We start from the raw sequence: 16,484 nt of genomic DNA on the forward strand, positions 1-16,484 counted from the left end.
GTTGGGCTATCTCCCTTTGAATAGTATAGTTGTTCTGAATTTTAGGCAACTTGGATTACTCCAGCCTGACTGTTTCTGGACAGTTGCTCTCCTCCCTCCCAGGTGCAATACTTGGCAGTTTGCTTATGCAAGGTCTGTAGGCCAAATTATGTGCCGAATACAGTCCAAAGTCCAACAGGAGTACAGAGGATAGAGGATCTGGGCCAGACTTGGGGAACTGTTTCTTGACTCCTTCCATGGGTGTCTTTAGGGTGGAAAGATTTCCATGAATTGCATGCCTTCTTCCGTGGGTATCCTGACAACTTTTAGAGATTTTATAAGCTGAACCCCAGAGTTTTCCCATCACAGTGGAACGTGCTTACGAGTCCCTGTAGTAAGTTTCTATAGCCTGGTGACTGGGGTGAGGGCTGTAAAGATTAGAGCTCTGTGTTTTCTCTTTCGTTTTTCCAGCAGTTGTCTAGTTTCCTGGTTGGTGCTTGTTTCAACCATGAAATGGGGAAGGTGGGAGGGAGCAGACTAGGCATTTTTCTGCTCCTAATTTAAAATGTTGTCCATGATTATTTCTGAAAGTGTTTCAGAGTTTATTTAGGGCCCTCTGTAGAGTTCTTGAGGGGGCTAGAGCTCGTTCAGAACGTACGCTGGTGTGGCTTACAGCTTCTTCTCTTGATTCTTTTGGAATAACTGTGACATTCGAAGTGTAGGGAGACACTATGACGGAGGCTTATATCTCTGCATGCAAAATATTTTCCATCCCAACAGGCAAGAGAACATTTGAAAGGTCTTTTTCATTTTTGTGAATGGACAGATAAAATAATGTATCCTGGGAAAGCTTTTCGTTGCATTGGAAATCAATTCAATATCAGGTCAAATGGAAATGTTGATATGATAGTGTGCTGATTTCCCATGCATCATGGGAAGTGTTTTGACTGCTGGCCCACTCTCTTCCTGCTGCTCCCAATTGTCTCTTTGTGTATGTGTGTGTGTATTTGTGTGTGTTGAGATATGTCTGTCCCCAAAATTCAAATAAAGTGTTTGTGAATGTAATTATACTCCTCAATTGGTAGGACTAGTTAGTATGGTTTTGCAGAAAATACTGTTCTGATGTGGAGAGAAACATCTTAATTCAACTTTGAATGTTGGACTTTTTTTTCCCATATGCCAAGATCCTTAGCACAGCCCTTCTCAATTTGGGATAATTGATTGACTTCACGTCTTCCAGTTTTGCTACAGAAGTCACTCTCCCTGCTTTCTCTTAGGAGTCATCTCCACCGCCGACATTCTTGACCGAGAGACAACGGGGTCCTACTGGCTGACCGTGTACGCCACAGACCGGGGCGTGGTTCCGCTCTACTCCACTATCGAGGTCTACATTGAAATTGAAGACGTGAATGACAATGCCCCGCTGACCTCGGAGCCGATTTATTATCCCGCTGTCATGGAAAACTCTCCCAAGGATGTATCTGTCATTCAGATCCAGGCTGAGGACCCTGACTCCAGTTCCAATGAAAAACTGACATACAGGATTACGAGTGGGAATCCTCAAAACTTTTTCGCCATCAACATTAAAACAGGTAAGTGAATGCTCGTATGAGTATTTTTGTCATTAGTTCAGCTTATAAACTCATCAGTCTGACCATTGCTGTACCCTCTTATTTATTTTATTGTATGGAGACCAGCATCCTTCTTCTGGGGGTAGTTTCTGAAAAAATGAGCATTCTACCTGTCTGGTTGGTATGTTTTAATTTCAGCTAACACTGAGGTGATGTGATCTAATAGAAATTAGAGGCTTTCACAGGAAGCCTTAGATTTGCTTGACTTATAATAATAGAAAGTGGTTCCTAGGCCATTCAGAGACACAGCTGCCTCCATCCTCTTACTTGGGAGAGGGTAACCTGGGCCTGGCTGGGTTCTGTGGGTAGCTGGCTCTGTGACATCCTTACTTCTATGAACTTCTCCCTTGCTTGGCCTTAGTCCAGCTTGCTGTAAAGAAACACCTTAGAGACTTAACTTTAAGCCCCAGATTTTTTGCGATTTCCATACTACCCACCAATGAAGTATCAATGTTTAGAAGAACTTCTAGTAACTAAATCTTTACATCAAACATACAAAGTTTTAATTTTCTGGGGTTTTGCTTAAAAGGTTCCTAGAGATTTCACTGAAAACTTAATCTGTTGACTGAAGATCAGAAAAGGTAGGTGTGGAGTTTGGTTGAATGCATTCTGAGACAAGTACATACACTGGAAAAAAAGATATTTTGTAGAGTAAATCTCAGAAGGTCATCGCTTTCTTGTGATTTGCCTCTTTTAGATCTAACACTCAGTGAGAGCTGTGATGGACAGAGTTTTAATTAATTAAATCCAGAAGAATGTAAAAAAAAGATGCTGTTGCTATTTCAAGCTGAGCAAGTGGGTTGATACTGGTCAAAAGTTAGAACAGGTGATTGGTATTTGTTGATGGAGACCTGCCCAACTTTCCTAACAAAATCCTGATTGATTTGATGGTTATTTCTCCTGCCCGTGTTTGTTACTGTTGGAATAGACAGCCGGCCCCAAGCATTTTGTAAATGCCGGATTCCCATTAACATAATTTGAAGAGAATGGCAAGTTTTGTGGGAAACTATTGACTTTTCTAATTATGATTGGGTCAGTCATTTTGTTAAGCAGAGTTTAATATTTGAACAGTGTTGAATCACAATCTGCCTCTCATATCATTAGAAGAATGTGGTGATCAGGTCTCAGGTGTCTGATTCAGGCCTACTTGACCCTGAAGGAGAAGACTCAGAGAACTGGAGCCCAGCCCATCCTTTCGGTGCCCCATGAAGGAGGGGAGGCTACCCATGAACTTGAGGGCCCCCTGAGCTGGGCTGGGCAGCCCCTCCTGCTTCACTTCTCACTATAGCCAAGAGCTCCATGTAGTGTGATGACAGAGAAATGACTTCATACACCTTAGTAAGTCAAGAGGGAGAAAGAACAAAGACAAAAAAAAGTCCCAGGGAGGAAGTTAAGGACACAGACATCCTCACGTTTCTCAGCACCTGCAGAATCTGAAACACCCCAGTCAGATCCCAGTCCTCCCTCTGGAGTCCGTTGGCACCCGCATCACTAAGAGTGAACACAACGCTCTCTGTTTGGTAAGTTAAAAGTCACCATGCCAGGGTGATGTCAGCTGGCCTCTTCCTCCACTCATGGCTGAAATTAAAGAAAGAATAAATGTCACAGGGAAGAATTTGGGTTAATGGTGAAGACCATAGACTGCATGGTATTTACGGAGAAGAACATGTAGACTCGTGTAACTAAAGCTGTCTTTTATACAGCCTTGACACGTTTGCACATGAATTTTCAGAGACCCCTGTATATTGAAATTTGGCCTATACTGCATAATAAAAGCCTTAATCATATTTATAGGTTCTCTGCCCTTGCCATAGATTTTTTAAAAATGATTTATACCAGGAATAGCATTTTAGACCAACTTTTCTAATATAAAATTCTTCAAGGATACATAGCACATTTTATAATTCTCAGACACACGGTAAGATGACCCTGGATTTTGTTTATCCACTGAGTCACTCACCAAGCATTTATCATAGTTAGTAGCTTCCAAACAAGATCTAAGAAGTAGTTATAAACTTAAGAGATGGTGCAAGCCTCTCAGAGACCCAAAGTTATGTGAAATTAACAAAACAACAATATTTGTGATACAGTGAAAGAGTACAATAATTGATTGTGGTGGAGGAGTTTCACTCAATTTGGAGTTGGCGGGAGTGGTGGTCAGGGAGTGCTTCATGGAGGAGGTAACATTTGGGATTGGGAAACCTGGTTCTCAAATCCTTGCTCTGTACTTCGAATTGGGAAACACCATCAACCACAGCAGGGAAACGCAGGCTAAATCAGACGTCCCTGAGCTTTGTCAGCTTGGGCAAGTTATTGAATGTCTCTGAAATTCAGTTGTTAGTGAGAAAGGATTGCCGCAAGGGATGTAGGGCTCCTTTCCACAGTGCCTAACACATTGAAACTCTGCAGAGGAAGTTGATACCCCATCCTGACTGCTGTGCCTCTGGTTACAGGCGCATCGTTTAATCTTCTTGGACCTCAGATTCTTATCTAGAAAATGAAAATGCCCTTGCTTACTTCATAGGGGTTGCTTTTGAAGACTGAATGTCGATGTGTTTGAAGGCTGTCGGTAAACTACAAAGCTCTGTAAGAACTATGGTGTTACTGTGGCCGTTTCTGTGGAGTTTGCAGAACCACGGCCTGGTGTTAATTCTTGTTAAGCTCGATGCTCTGCGTGTGCTGCTGCCAATGAAGCAACTTGCAGCCAACTCAACACACTCTCTAAAGAGATGCTTTAATTTTTGGCGTTTCTTCCTGTCCCTCTAAAGTCCTTTGTCTGCAAGAGTTATGTTAATGTAACATTTTTCAGGAAGGAAGAGGGAGGCATACCTAACTGGTATATTTAGGTAAGATTTATGCTTTAGTTTTTCCAACTGGATGTGGACTCCAGTAAACTGACCTTTCATTCCTTCCTCTGCGGTAGAGCTGAAATTTGTAGAGTTTCGTTTTGCTTTGGCAATGTGCTACATAATAAATAAGGATTAAAATGATTAATGCAAACCTGAGTAATGTCAATACTTATGGGCCACGGCTTGCAGCAGATAACAGATGTCCTGGACCTAGAAGGGAGAGTAATTTCTCTATTGAACGCTCTGTTCTCTACCTAAAGAACTATTTGTGTTGTTTTTTTTTTCTACCAGACCTAAAATCACTTAGAGTCAGTAGTCTGTGGACTCTCTTCAGTAATTCCTGTGGTTTAAGAAGGAAAACAAAAGCTGTAATGCTCTGAGGTCCTTTCTAGCCTGTATGGGGGACCCTTGATTAATTCCAGGCTGAGCAGTTGATTTCAATCAAAAGCAGCTTCCTTGCCTGTGCCTGCCTTTGCTAGTCAGTAACTGGAGCCCTACCCACATGTTCTGAATGGGAGACACCCAGTGGGCTGGTGGTCACCTGTCTCTTTGGGTGAGCAGGAACTCAGATGCTTCCTTCCAGCACTTGGGATGAAACCCTAGCTGGCCGCTGATTGGCCATACAGGCTAAATTGGGGAACAGGTGTGGGAATTTCCTTTAGGATTTCAGAATGTTTATTTTAGTCATGTCTGCAGTATGGAAACCATTTAGCCCAGTGCCAGCATACCAGAATTTAGCAGAACACTCAATAAATGTTGTTGTTATTATTAATCATCCTGTATTCCCGACTAGAGTCAAGTTTGGGTAAGTTGAAAGCATACTGCTCCCCAACCTCACTGTCCTTTTCTTTTTTTTTTTTTGAACCGTAGTTGATGTCCAATGTTGTGTTAGTTTCAGGTGTACAGCAAAGTGATTCAGTTATAATATACATATATATATCTGTGTATGTGTGTATATATATATATATATATATATATATATATATATATATATATATGTTCTCATGGGAAAAATTGGACCATCACACATATGATGTACTTTAGCAAAAGCGTAAGGCAGTTTATAAAAAAAAATAAAGGGTCAAACTCTGTGGAATATAAGCTACAAAGAGGGTAACATGTCTGAGCAGGGCAGAGTTCAGTGCCAGTGGGAGTAAGAGAGGATGGTGTGAGGAATTTGCAGGCCTGGAGTGGGCCCTGAAGCTTGGGTCAGTCTGCTAAGAGACAAGCGAGAGGATTACCCAGGGACTATAACACGTGAAGCTGACCTTGAAAGGCCATCCGTTGCTGCTTGAACTAGTTTGAGAGACTTTATATCCTTAGAAAAAAAATTTTTAAAGATTCATAAATGTCTGGAGTGTCGGAAGATTTTAGAAGTAGCAATTATGCACATTGCTTTTCTCTTTGATGATATTTAGATTTTTTAAAGCCTTGGGTTTTATATCTTCCTTCTGAGAGGCCTAGTAAAGTAATTTTTTTAGAGGAAAAAAAATACCTAAGAGAGATCCCTTTCTTCTTTCCTTTGCCTCTGTTAGACATAGATCCCAGATTAGCATATGCTGTGGTGAGAGCCTGTGTCTGTGAATGTGAACCTTCCTTAATCAAGATCTTTGGATGGTTGACTGTTCGGGGCATGGGCTTTCAGAAATTTGTCCTGCAGCTGTGATGTCGCTCTTTGGCCCATGGCCTGGCCGCAGGCATCTGCACCCGTGTGTGAGCGGAGGCGAGGCCCAGCTAGCACTCTTTCGCTTTCTGTGAGCGCCTTGGGATTAACCTGGCCGAAGTGTGCTTATGTGCAGAAAGTCCGGCTGCTCTCTCCTCTTCTCCGGGAAGTTGAAAAAAAAAAAAGAGATTCTCTTCAAAACCATGTCTGCTAGAGGACTACCTTGAATCTTACCCTTAACAATTGATTCCCCTGGATTTAGACACTTCTTCCTATTAAAACAGGAAGGATAATTATAAAATACTGGATATCATTAGGTTTTTAATCAACTCCAGATAGAACCATCTTGCCTCTTGGTATAAGGTATAAGACAAAGCTGGTAAGTGTCATGGGGTGGGGGGTGGTGACAGAGAACTCTAGAGCACACTGCCGGGGTCGGGAGGGTGGTGATAATCGCCTGGCAGGCTTGGGAGACTGCAGATTCCTGGCGTGGAGCTCAGCGGTTTGCATTTCTAACAAGTGTCTAGGTGGTGCTGACCTGGCTCCCCTGAATGCTTGGTTAGCAAGACTCTAGACTCCAGTATCCAAAGAGAAACAGAAGAGGGAGGTAACACGGTGCTTAGAGTTACACCTGAGGACAAGGTAGCCAACTTCATAGTTTATCCATATGCTCTTGCCTTACAGTGCTGGCATTTTGAGATCTGACTATAAATTCAAAGCACTCTCCATATCCACCCCCAAAATCAGCTCTCCTATCCTTGCTCATACTTCCTGTTTTATGAAGTGGAGAAAGATGAAAATCCTATCTCTTAATCGTCCATGAGCAAAAACACCGTGCTTCCTAAGACTTGTGGTTAATAAAATCTGGGTTATAGTAGTGATTAGATACACTTTTATTATTTCCAAATGTGTAGAATTATGCAGAAATTGTTACTAAGTGGAATTCAGAACTACTTTAATGAAAAAGCAAACATTTGATACTAATTTATTGTTATGGAATAGAGCGATGGCTCCTAAAACGGTGGTGCTGAAAAATAATCGGGTATTTTAAGTAAACTAAGCCTTATGTTGATGCACAGCCCTGTTTGGGGATAATCTGCTTAGAGAAACAGCCTTTCCTGGAAAACAGAAGGAAACGTTGCTTTATGTTGTAAAAACAGAGATTAAAAAGAAAAAAAACACACAAGGTGAAGGACAAGGGTACAAATATTGATTCTGCTTCTTCCGAGTGAACATGGCAGAAATCTCTTGTTCCTTATTCCTTCCTAATGGAAAGCTAAATTCTCCTGAATGGGTAGAAATGACCGCGGATGATGAGTTGATATTCGTAAGCACAGGCACAAAGCAGATAATGTAGCGAATGAGTATGTATGAAACTGTAAATCACCCTCGCTACTTCTTTCAGCCATGAAAGGAGCCCTTGTCCTATAGAACATTAAATTGTGTTCATTTAATCCAACAAGTCCAGTAGAACAAATCAGGCTCATGCAGATTTATCACAGGAGGTTATTTAAATTCAGCAGTGACCTTTGCATCCCTGTGAATGTGCTCCACATGAACAAGGACAAAGGGAACTTTTATGCACTGTCATTGTGTCTCTGGGGAGACTGTGCCTTTCCCCATTTGATCAACTCCCAACTGTGGGCTGGGGGGAGAGGGGCGGGGCTTCTGAGGGTGCAGGGGGCTTGGTGAAGAAGCCGGTCGCAAGGGAGAGCGCGCTCTGTCCTGGTCAGGACTCTGGCTCTGCCTTCCTAAGGCTTTAGTTCATTTGCATACTGGCTGTGAATGGGCGTACTGACTTCAGGGTTTCTCAGTTTAAGTACTTTTGACATTTTGGACTGGATAAGTCTTTGTTGTAGGGGGGCTGTGCTATGCATTGTAAGATGTTCAGTGACATCTCTGGCTTCTACTAGATGCCAGTAGCGCCCCTTCCCCTAATTGTGACAGCCAGAATATCTCCAGACATTCCCTGGGGATAAAATTACCCCCACTGAGAATCATGGAACTGATGTGCAATATTTTCTGACTTCACTTTATATGGCCCAGAACAAAACACCCTGTACAAAGTGAATTACTAATTATAGAGATGTGATGGTATTATTAACATTTAAAAAGTCCTTGTGTGCATATATCTATATATAGATGTAGATGCAAATATATACATAAGAATAGTAGATAAAATAAAATAGAAAGAAGTCCAAAGCTGCCCTTTACTTCCCTCTGACTCCAGGTTCTTTGTATTTTAAAGGCGTTATGAATATTTGAAATCAAATCCATTAGCAAAAAAAGAACAAAATGGTAACAAAACTCCCAACAGAATGAAAGTGAATGAAGTTATCATTTCCTCAACTCTGAGTATTTGGAGAGGATTTGGGTGGTGACAAAATTCTCATCAAAGTCAGTTTTGAACAGCATTCTTCAGAAAACAGCATCTCAAGAGGTATTTTGAGGGTGCCAGGGTTTATTCCCTTGAAAGGCTTCCTTCAGCAGTTCCAAATCCTGTTCCTGCTTAATGTCAGCCTTCTGATGGATAAATATGTGGATTGTTTCTTCCCTGGAATAAAGGTGGATGAAAACGGGGAAAAAAATCCTTTTGCCCTCAGTTGGGGATTCTGAACTCAAGCATCTGGATTAAGTCTCTCTGAGGTCTTTGGCATGCCTTGTATGTATTCCATGATCATTTACAAGCCCCAGGGAAGTGGTAGATTCGTGGGGACTTAGACTGGTGTCCCAAATCACCATCTTTGGTTATACTATAGGATCGTAAAGGCTTTGTTAAGTGAGAACTGGTGCCACCATCAGTAATAAGAAGGAAAACTTTGACCCCAACATTAAGTCAAGGTTCGATGGATAGGGTTGCCAGTTAGGCAACGGCATTCATGAGAAACAGATTCGGATCTTTGAGTTTTATTACTACTGTTACTTGGAAAAGGATTTTCAGGTGCTGACTTTTATAAAACTGAATTATAGGCAGATACGGGGAAGTTGGGTAAAAGGGAGAGAAGACTGAGCAGGCAGGAGCTGGCGAGGAGAAGGATGCTGCTGCTGCCTGGCTGGGAACCAGCCCTGAGCGCGCAGGTAGCTCAGAGGCACCTCCAGAAGGGATGGATGCTGCGCATTCTGTGTGGCTGGTGCTATTGCTGGCGCCTCCGTGCTGTGCGTGTCCTCCAGCCCGCGGAGGAGGGCTGGGGAGGAGTGGGGGGAGGGGGTGTTCCCTGATACCCGGTAGGTACCCAGCCTGCCCTTGGGGCTCAGCTGCAGGCGTAGCCGCTGCTGGGAATTACTGAAAATTATTTGGGAGGGTGAGAGAGTCACATAAATAAAGCAGATGATGGAGGTATGTATATATATGAAAAAAAGAGATTGATTAAGCTCATAAATTTCTCTTTTATTTCCTCTATCTGGGCATTAATTCCACAGCAGTAATTTACTGCATTGGTTTATTACTTTCTTCTGTTCTGAGAGAAACAGTGAATTTTAATTGAAACCCCTGCCCGCCTCTCTTCATTGTTCCAGGACATTGTGAGGGAGACTCCAGGATTCTCTGTGGTGTGTGTCCCTCCCTCCCTCCCAAGGCTGCTGGGAAAGTGGGGAAAGGAACCTTAAGCCAGAGCGCAGGTCTGCTCTGTGCCCAGCCATGCTGGTGTTTTCACATATTAGCGACTTGAGCTGTCACCACAGTCTTGGGGAGAAACTGGGCCTCTGGGCACCTCGGTGACTTGCCCAAGGTCACCCAGCTGGTTAGTGCAGAGCTGGGGTTGGTCTGATTAATGGTCCCCAAAGCTGAAGACAGACACTATTGAATGTAAAACCCTGAGCAGCTCAATGAACATATTAATGACCTGCGGACCTGATGCTCAGAGAATTCTTTCAGGTGATGGTACGCGCACTCTCTGTTTTGCAGGTATTCAGAGGTTGAATTGTGTCCCCCCCAATAAGCATGTTGATGTCTTAATTTCCTTGTACCTATGGACTGACTTTATTTAGAAATAAGGTTTTTGTGGATGTCATCACATTAAAATGAGGTCTTATTGCATGAAGGTGGCCCGTAATTCAGTGCCTGTTGTCTTTATTAGAAGAGGGAAATTTGAACATGAAGACACAGACATGGAGGGAAGGCACTATGGGGAGATAGAGGCAGAGATTGAAGGTCTGCTGCTACAAGCCAAGGAGTGCTAAGGATTATTAGCATCCACCGGAAGCCAGGAAATGACAACGAAGGATACCCCCCTAGAGCCTTCAGAGGGGGCATGGCCTGGCTGACACCCTGGTTTTCAACCTCTGGCTTTCAGAACTGTGTGAGAATCAATTTCTGTCATGTTCAGCCACCTAGTTTGTGGTAGTCTGTGATGGCAGCCCTCGGAAACAAATGCAGGCTGTGCTCAGGGTGCAGACTGGCAGGCTGAGCTGCCCTCGGAGACCAGTACGCGGCACAGTCCCCCGGGTACGGCTGGGAGGGTTCAGTTCTCCTAAGGGAGTAAAGGTAGTTGGCAGAACCAACGACTTGTAGTACAGTGCTCTTCTTACCAGGCCAAATGTAAAGAATTTAGCAGCTTTTGCACTAGTTAATCCTGGCTTTAGATAGCTCATTTTTGGTTTGTTTTGCAGTACTCATCATCTAGTTAAGTTGAACTGTCTGGGAAGTTCTAAAAGGGATGGGGGATTTGACAGAGACTTGTGTGACACGCAGTGGCTGTCATCATTTCAGGACTCCTGAAAACTCATCTGTGGATGATGCTCTCAGGTGGGAGGATTTTTACATCAGGCACAAGGCCACGTGGAAGGTACTATTGTGTGTCACTCAGTGTGCTTCATAAAGCAGGATCGCATCAGAGTCTCATTTATTTTGTCATTTTTCAGTCCTTTAAATTCTCCAGAAGCACTTGTCTTTCAAAGCACTGAAAGTTTCTACCTGAAAAGTAACTACAGGAGGAAGTGTATAGTTTCACCATTGACCTTCAGAGCCCAAAGTCCACTGTAGTATTGTTACCACTTTATATTCTGGTCTTGGCATTCGCTGTCATCTTTAAAGGGCTTTGTTCCTAGCTTCTTGACGTTCTGGTGAAAATGTACAAATGTTTTAAAAATCTATTCTTTTTATTCCCATTGATGTTGATCATTGTAGGAAAGCATATGGAAATCTAATAGTAAAATTACAAAACTGGGGTAGAGGGTGGTATAGCTTAGTGACAGAGTATGTCCTTAGCATGCACGAGGTCCTGGGTTCAACCCCTAGTACCTCCATTAAAATAAATTTATTAAAAAAAATACAAAGACAACCTGTGGTTATTGATAGCAGTCTCATGACTTAGTAGAACAACAAGAAATGTTTGTTTAGCCCTTTGTCATTTATTGTCATAGTCAGGCTTCAGAGTAACACTGGGAGGAGAGAAGCCTCATGGAGCAGTGTTCAAAAGCTTGGACCCTGGAATCCGATGTCTTTGCATTTGAATCCCAGCTCTACCACTTCTTTGCTGTGTGGTGTTGGGTACTTTACTTAACCTCTCTGGGCTTCAGTTTACTTCTCTTTGAAAATGAGGATAATTACAGTAACTAATGAATTGGCTTGCCATCAAGATTAGATGAACTGACGTATATGCAAAGTACTTTAAAAAGTATTTAGCATTAGTAAACGCTCAATAAATGTAAAATGATACTGTCTTCATGTGTATGGAGTTTATTTTAGCTAATTTGGCATCCACATTGTACAATTAAGGCCTTAGGCTGTTGATGTTTTCAAACTACAGGTAAGTATAACACTTTACCAAGTAGGTTCATTAAGTTTCATCTCATAAGATTGTGTCTGTCTGCTGTATTGACTTCCATACATATGGTCATTTAAATTAAGTTGTGGCTGAAAAGTGGACTGTGATGGAGCTGAAGAGGGAGTCCTCTTCTCAGGGTCCTAGAAACCTCTCTTCCCATGTTAGATATTTCTACTTCCCAGGAAGAAAAAATGCTTCAGGAAGAGCACTAGTGGTTGTAGTTGAGTTATTCAGATTTTAGTCCAGTCCTTGCCACTAACTACCCTTGTAACAGTGGACAGGTTTACCTCATGTCTATAGCCTTCAGGATAGGATTCTTACCTGTCAGTCAGAGTGAACAAAAATCAAAAACACCAGTACCTGCTGCTACTCCCTTTCCTGCTCCATGGCAGACATTATTAATCGCTTATAACAGCCTTTCATCACATTTGGCCTCCACTTCAGCCTAACTTGAGTGGGGAGCTGGTATAAAGAATTTTATTTGCCATTGAAGACCCTGAGACCATCTACCTCTAATAGTCTATAAATGACAATGACGCTGAAGGGAGGGGCAAAAGGGGACTGAAATACAACTACCCAGGACTTGGTGACTCTGAGAAGAGGTGAACAGGAGAGGTGAAGACAGTCTTTGGGGAATAATGAAATGGAGCATCAGGCCTGAAATCTCACAGAGAAGATACCTTGTTATGAATAACTTTTGAGGTATCTGCCCAGCCCACAACATCCCTTTTCTCTGAGTACTGGCCCCTAACCCTTCGCTCCTTGACCCTGGGACAAAGATTCTCTCTTCCAGGAATTTGATATTGGGATTCAGAGATAATCTCTGGCTGTTGTGGAACTGAGGAGTTATGACCTGACAACTGTGGGTGAAAGTTTGTGTCCTTCTAAAATTCATTTGTTGAAACCTAATGAAATCCCTGATATGATAGTATTTGAAGGTGGGGCCTTTGGAAATAATTAGATCATGATGGTGGGGCCCCTATGAATAGGATTTGTGCCCTTATAAGAGAAATCTCAGGGTGATCCCTCTCTCCTCCTGCCGTGTGAGGAGGCAGCTAGAAGATGCAGTCTGTCAACCAGGAGGTGACTTTTACACGACATCCATCTTGATCTTGGATTTGAGCACCCAGAACTGTGAGAAATAAATCTTTGTTGTTTATAAGATACCCAGTCGATGATATTTTGTTACAGCCATCCAAATGGACTAAGGCAGCAATTGTGGTCATGTAGCAGCTGAGAGACAGGTTTTGACTGGCTTCATCCTGAAGGCTTTTCAGTGGCTGGTCCAGGGGTTAGTGAAACTCAGCCGTACTCTTTGCCCTTAGATCCTCTAATGTACCCTGTAGTAATAATACATACTTTTTCCATCAGAATTTGAAATGGGAGTCTCTTTAATAATTGTAAGGGCCATAACTTGTTGCTGTGGAAACCAAGTCAGGAGAGGCTCAGGAAAGAAGAAATGTTCTCTAATGTCGGTTGTGCATGAAGGTTCTAGCCCAGAAGAAGCCTTTAGATTTGGTACTTAGGGGGGAAATCAGTGAAAGGCATCTGTCTTTAGAAGTCACATTATTGCTGGGATTTTTCAACCTCATTAGCTTGAATCTTGACCAACACTTTTCATCTATTATTTGTGAAATTCTGTAGGTCATGACCTAAAATATTTGTGGTCTCCAGCATATGCCTGGATTAAGTCCTGTCTTTCTTTATTAATAGTTCTTAGATAGATGTTTACTGCTTTACATTTTGTCTGTAGTGTTTCATAGGAAGGTTCGCCAACAATTCAGTTAAAAGCCAATTAACCCTCTTTATCCTTAACCTTTTGAACAAGATGTGCGTGATAACCACCTGTCTTCTCAGACTTTCATACTCTGAAATCTACCAAGTACACCCAGGAGAAGCATGGATTCTTCCTGGATTGGTGCCCCATCTCGTTCACATGCTAGCCTTGTGGCAATAATCACATTTCTTAATTTCTTGTGGATCTGTTTCTCCATCAGTAAAATGAGGATACTAACTGAGTTGTTGCTAGGATTTAACTGACTAATGTTAAGGACTAATTTAACGGACTGTTGTATCTTATAAAGCGCCTAGGTTAGCCTGTACATATGAAGTGCTCAACAGATACTAACTATTGTAGTTATTGAATGCATTTGACATCCTTGTCTTTCGTCAGGATTTGCTTATAAAGAATACTTTCTTGAAAACTGACAAAGAATCAATCTGATTAAATGCCTTGAAGATCCCCGATATATACTACATGTTCGTTTTGTATGAGTGCCTACTGTATACTAGGTCAGTACTGTGCTAGGCATGGAGGGTCCAAGGATGTTAAAACAAGAACTCTACTCTTTTAAGATCTCATAGTGCAGGATTATTTCACCATCAACTGTCATTCATTGTTGCTGTCACACAGCTTTAAAATGAAGAGATTAAGTGCATAATATTAAAGGCTTTTATGGGACATTTTTTTCCTGGCAATAGTAAATGGTTATAATATTTATTGGTTATTTTCAGAGGGAAAACATCTCAGAACATGAATAAGGAGATGTAAAATAAATCCATCACATCAGACATAGACTATTATAGGTTGAAAATGCTGAGTCTTTTTGCTAGTGCACATTTTAAAATATGTGGCCATTACAGATACTCCTGTTAAGCAAGAGAAATTCAATTTTACCTCCTACCACTTAAGTTAATTTCTCTTCTCTGTAAAATTTCCTATTTTCTAAAGACATACTTCATCTTGGCTATGTACATACGAAATTGTTCATTTTTTACTTAGTTAAATTGTTTTCTGTCATAGTGAGAAATACTTTTCTCTGAAGAAATGATGTTCATGCACAGGAAATAGGATTATTTATTAAAATGGTATATTATGAAACTAGATTTAGACATATTTCTGTAATTTTGTATTTAAGTATTTTTAGTGCCCAATGAAATAACTTCCAGGGTAAAGTGGGCTTTGATCATCAGTCTCCAAAGTCTCACTTTTATAGTTAATCAGATAGTCTTGGTGGATTTCTATTTATGTGCATATGTTTGGAAACATGAGCAATGGTTTCACGAGATCTCCATCAATGCTTTGCTGGGTTGTAATGATCAGTAAATGACTTAAGGTATTTTGGGTTTTCACTCCCCTCTGATTTAATGAGCCTTCATGGATTTTGGATTCTGTGCATAGGTGAAGGAACACAAAGAAATTGGAAATTTCTCAGCCCTAAAAGAACAAACAGGTTGTTTTCACAAGACGGGAACCCTTGACAACAAAGGGAAAACCGTGTCTGAGGGTGAATCCTGAGCTTGTTATGAAAGCTGCAGGTTGGAATTTTAGTTGTGTCTTGTACCTCCCAAGACGGAGGAGTCATACATAAACGGTTTTCCCATAGAACTGAAGTTTAACCCTGTAAGTGCCAAAAGGCAAGAGAACACCTGTGTTTCTGGACCACTTTCTAAAGTGGGTTAAATATGACTTCCCATTTGCAAGCATCGTAGACTGAACATGATGATGCCAGCAGGTCTGGTTTCATGGGCCTACAACCTAGACAGTCACCTGGGCCCATGTTCAGAAGGTCCACTCGTGTGGTTTAATGCTCGACTGGCACTGTCTGAAAATTCTTAACAATTTCTGGACAAGGCGCTTGGTATTTTCATTTTGCATGGGGCCTCACAAGTCACGCAGCTTGTCACGGATAGAGGGTTTCCCTCTGGACTGTTCGTTGTTGTCTGGGGCCATCAAGTGTGCTACTGCTCGGGCCTCCTCACTGAGCGTGGCTTGCCAGCACTCGCCTCTGTCATCGGTCTGCCTCTTTTCCAGGGCGCTGCCTTCTAATTTGCTGCTTCTCATCTGCTGAGACATCATATAAAGAAGGGATTAGAATAGCAAGTAGGTTGAGAATCACCAGGCTCCAAAGGGTGAACTTGAAGCTGCCTCCTCCCGAGTAAAAGCGATGCAGCGTCAGTAGCCAGGCTTCAGGGCGTCTGTGTCAGAGATCAGAGGCTGTTTTTGCTCCTCTCCTGGACCGAGTGCTTTGGTGAAGAGGCTGCCTCTCTATAAAACCAGGTGGGACCATACAATTCTGGCCTGTTTCCATAAAAGGAAAATTGTTGGAAACAAACGATTTAGAAAGCCCACTTTTTATCAAAATGAATCATAGACAGTAAGAATTAGTTTCCTTCTGGTGTATTTTTCTGATTTCCAACATCCAAGCTCTCTGGCAAAAGCAAGCAAAACTATATAAATGTTATTTTTCAGACTGTTTATAGGGTAAGTTAATTGTGTTGGTATTTGTATGATAAGAAAAGATTTTTCAGAATGGGAAGGTCATTTCTTACTCATCATTTGTTTACTCATTGACTTATTCCACATTCAGTGTTGTTTATTGAGCACTTACTGTTTGTCAGACACTGTGGTAGGCACCAGGGTACAGTAGGAAATAAGACAGTTGTTATCCATTCCAAGGTAGTACTTCATACACGGCAGATGCTCTAAGGCAATGTGGAAGGAAATGAAGGAGGGAGGGAGGAAGGGAAGGAAGGAAAGGAAGGAAGGAAGATACATGCTTTGGATCATACGTATCACTTATTAATATTGCACAGG

General features: G+C 41.9%; 1 protein-coding gene across 6 annotated transcripts in view; it reads left to right on the forward strand.

Annotated features, from left to right (window-relative positions):
* FAT3 (FAT atypical cadherin 3) overlaps positions 1–16,484 on the forward strand; it is a 617,077-nt gene that overhangs the window by 278,610 nt on the left and 321,983 nt on the right. For all 6 annotated transcript variants that reach the window (XM_074372843.1, XM_074372838.1, XM_074372842.1 and 3 more), the window contains one exon: positions 1,257–1,571. In XM_074372843.1, the coding sequence (XP_074228944.1) occupies positions 1,257–1,571 (315 nt within the window). The remainder of the gene's footprint in view (positions 1–1,256; positions 1,572–16,484) is intronic.

The sequence above is a fragment of the Camelus bactrianus genome, chromosome 10, assembly GCF_048773025.1.
Source record: "Camelus bactrianus isolate YW-2024 breed Bactrian camel chromosome 10, ASM4877302v1, whole genome shotgun sequence".
Taxonomy (NCBI): Eukaryota; Metazoa; Chordata; class Mammalia; order Artiodactyla; family Camelidae; genus Camelus; species Camelus bactrianus.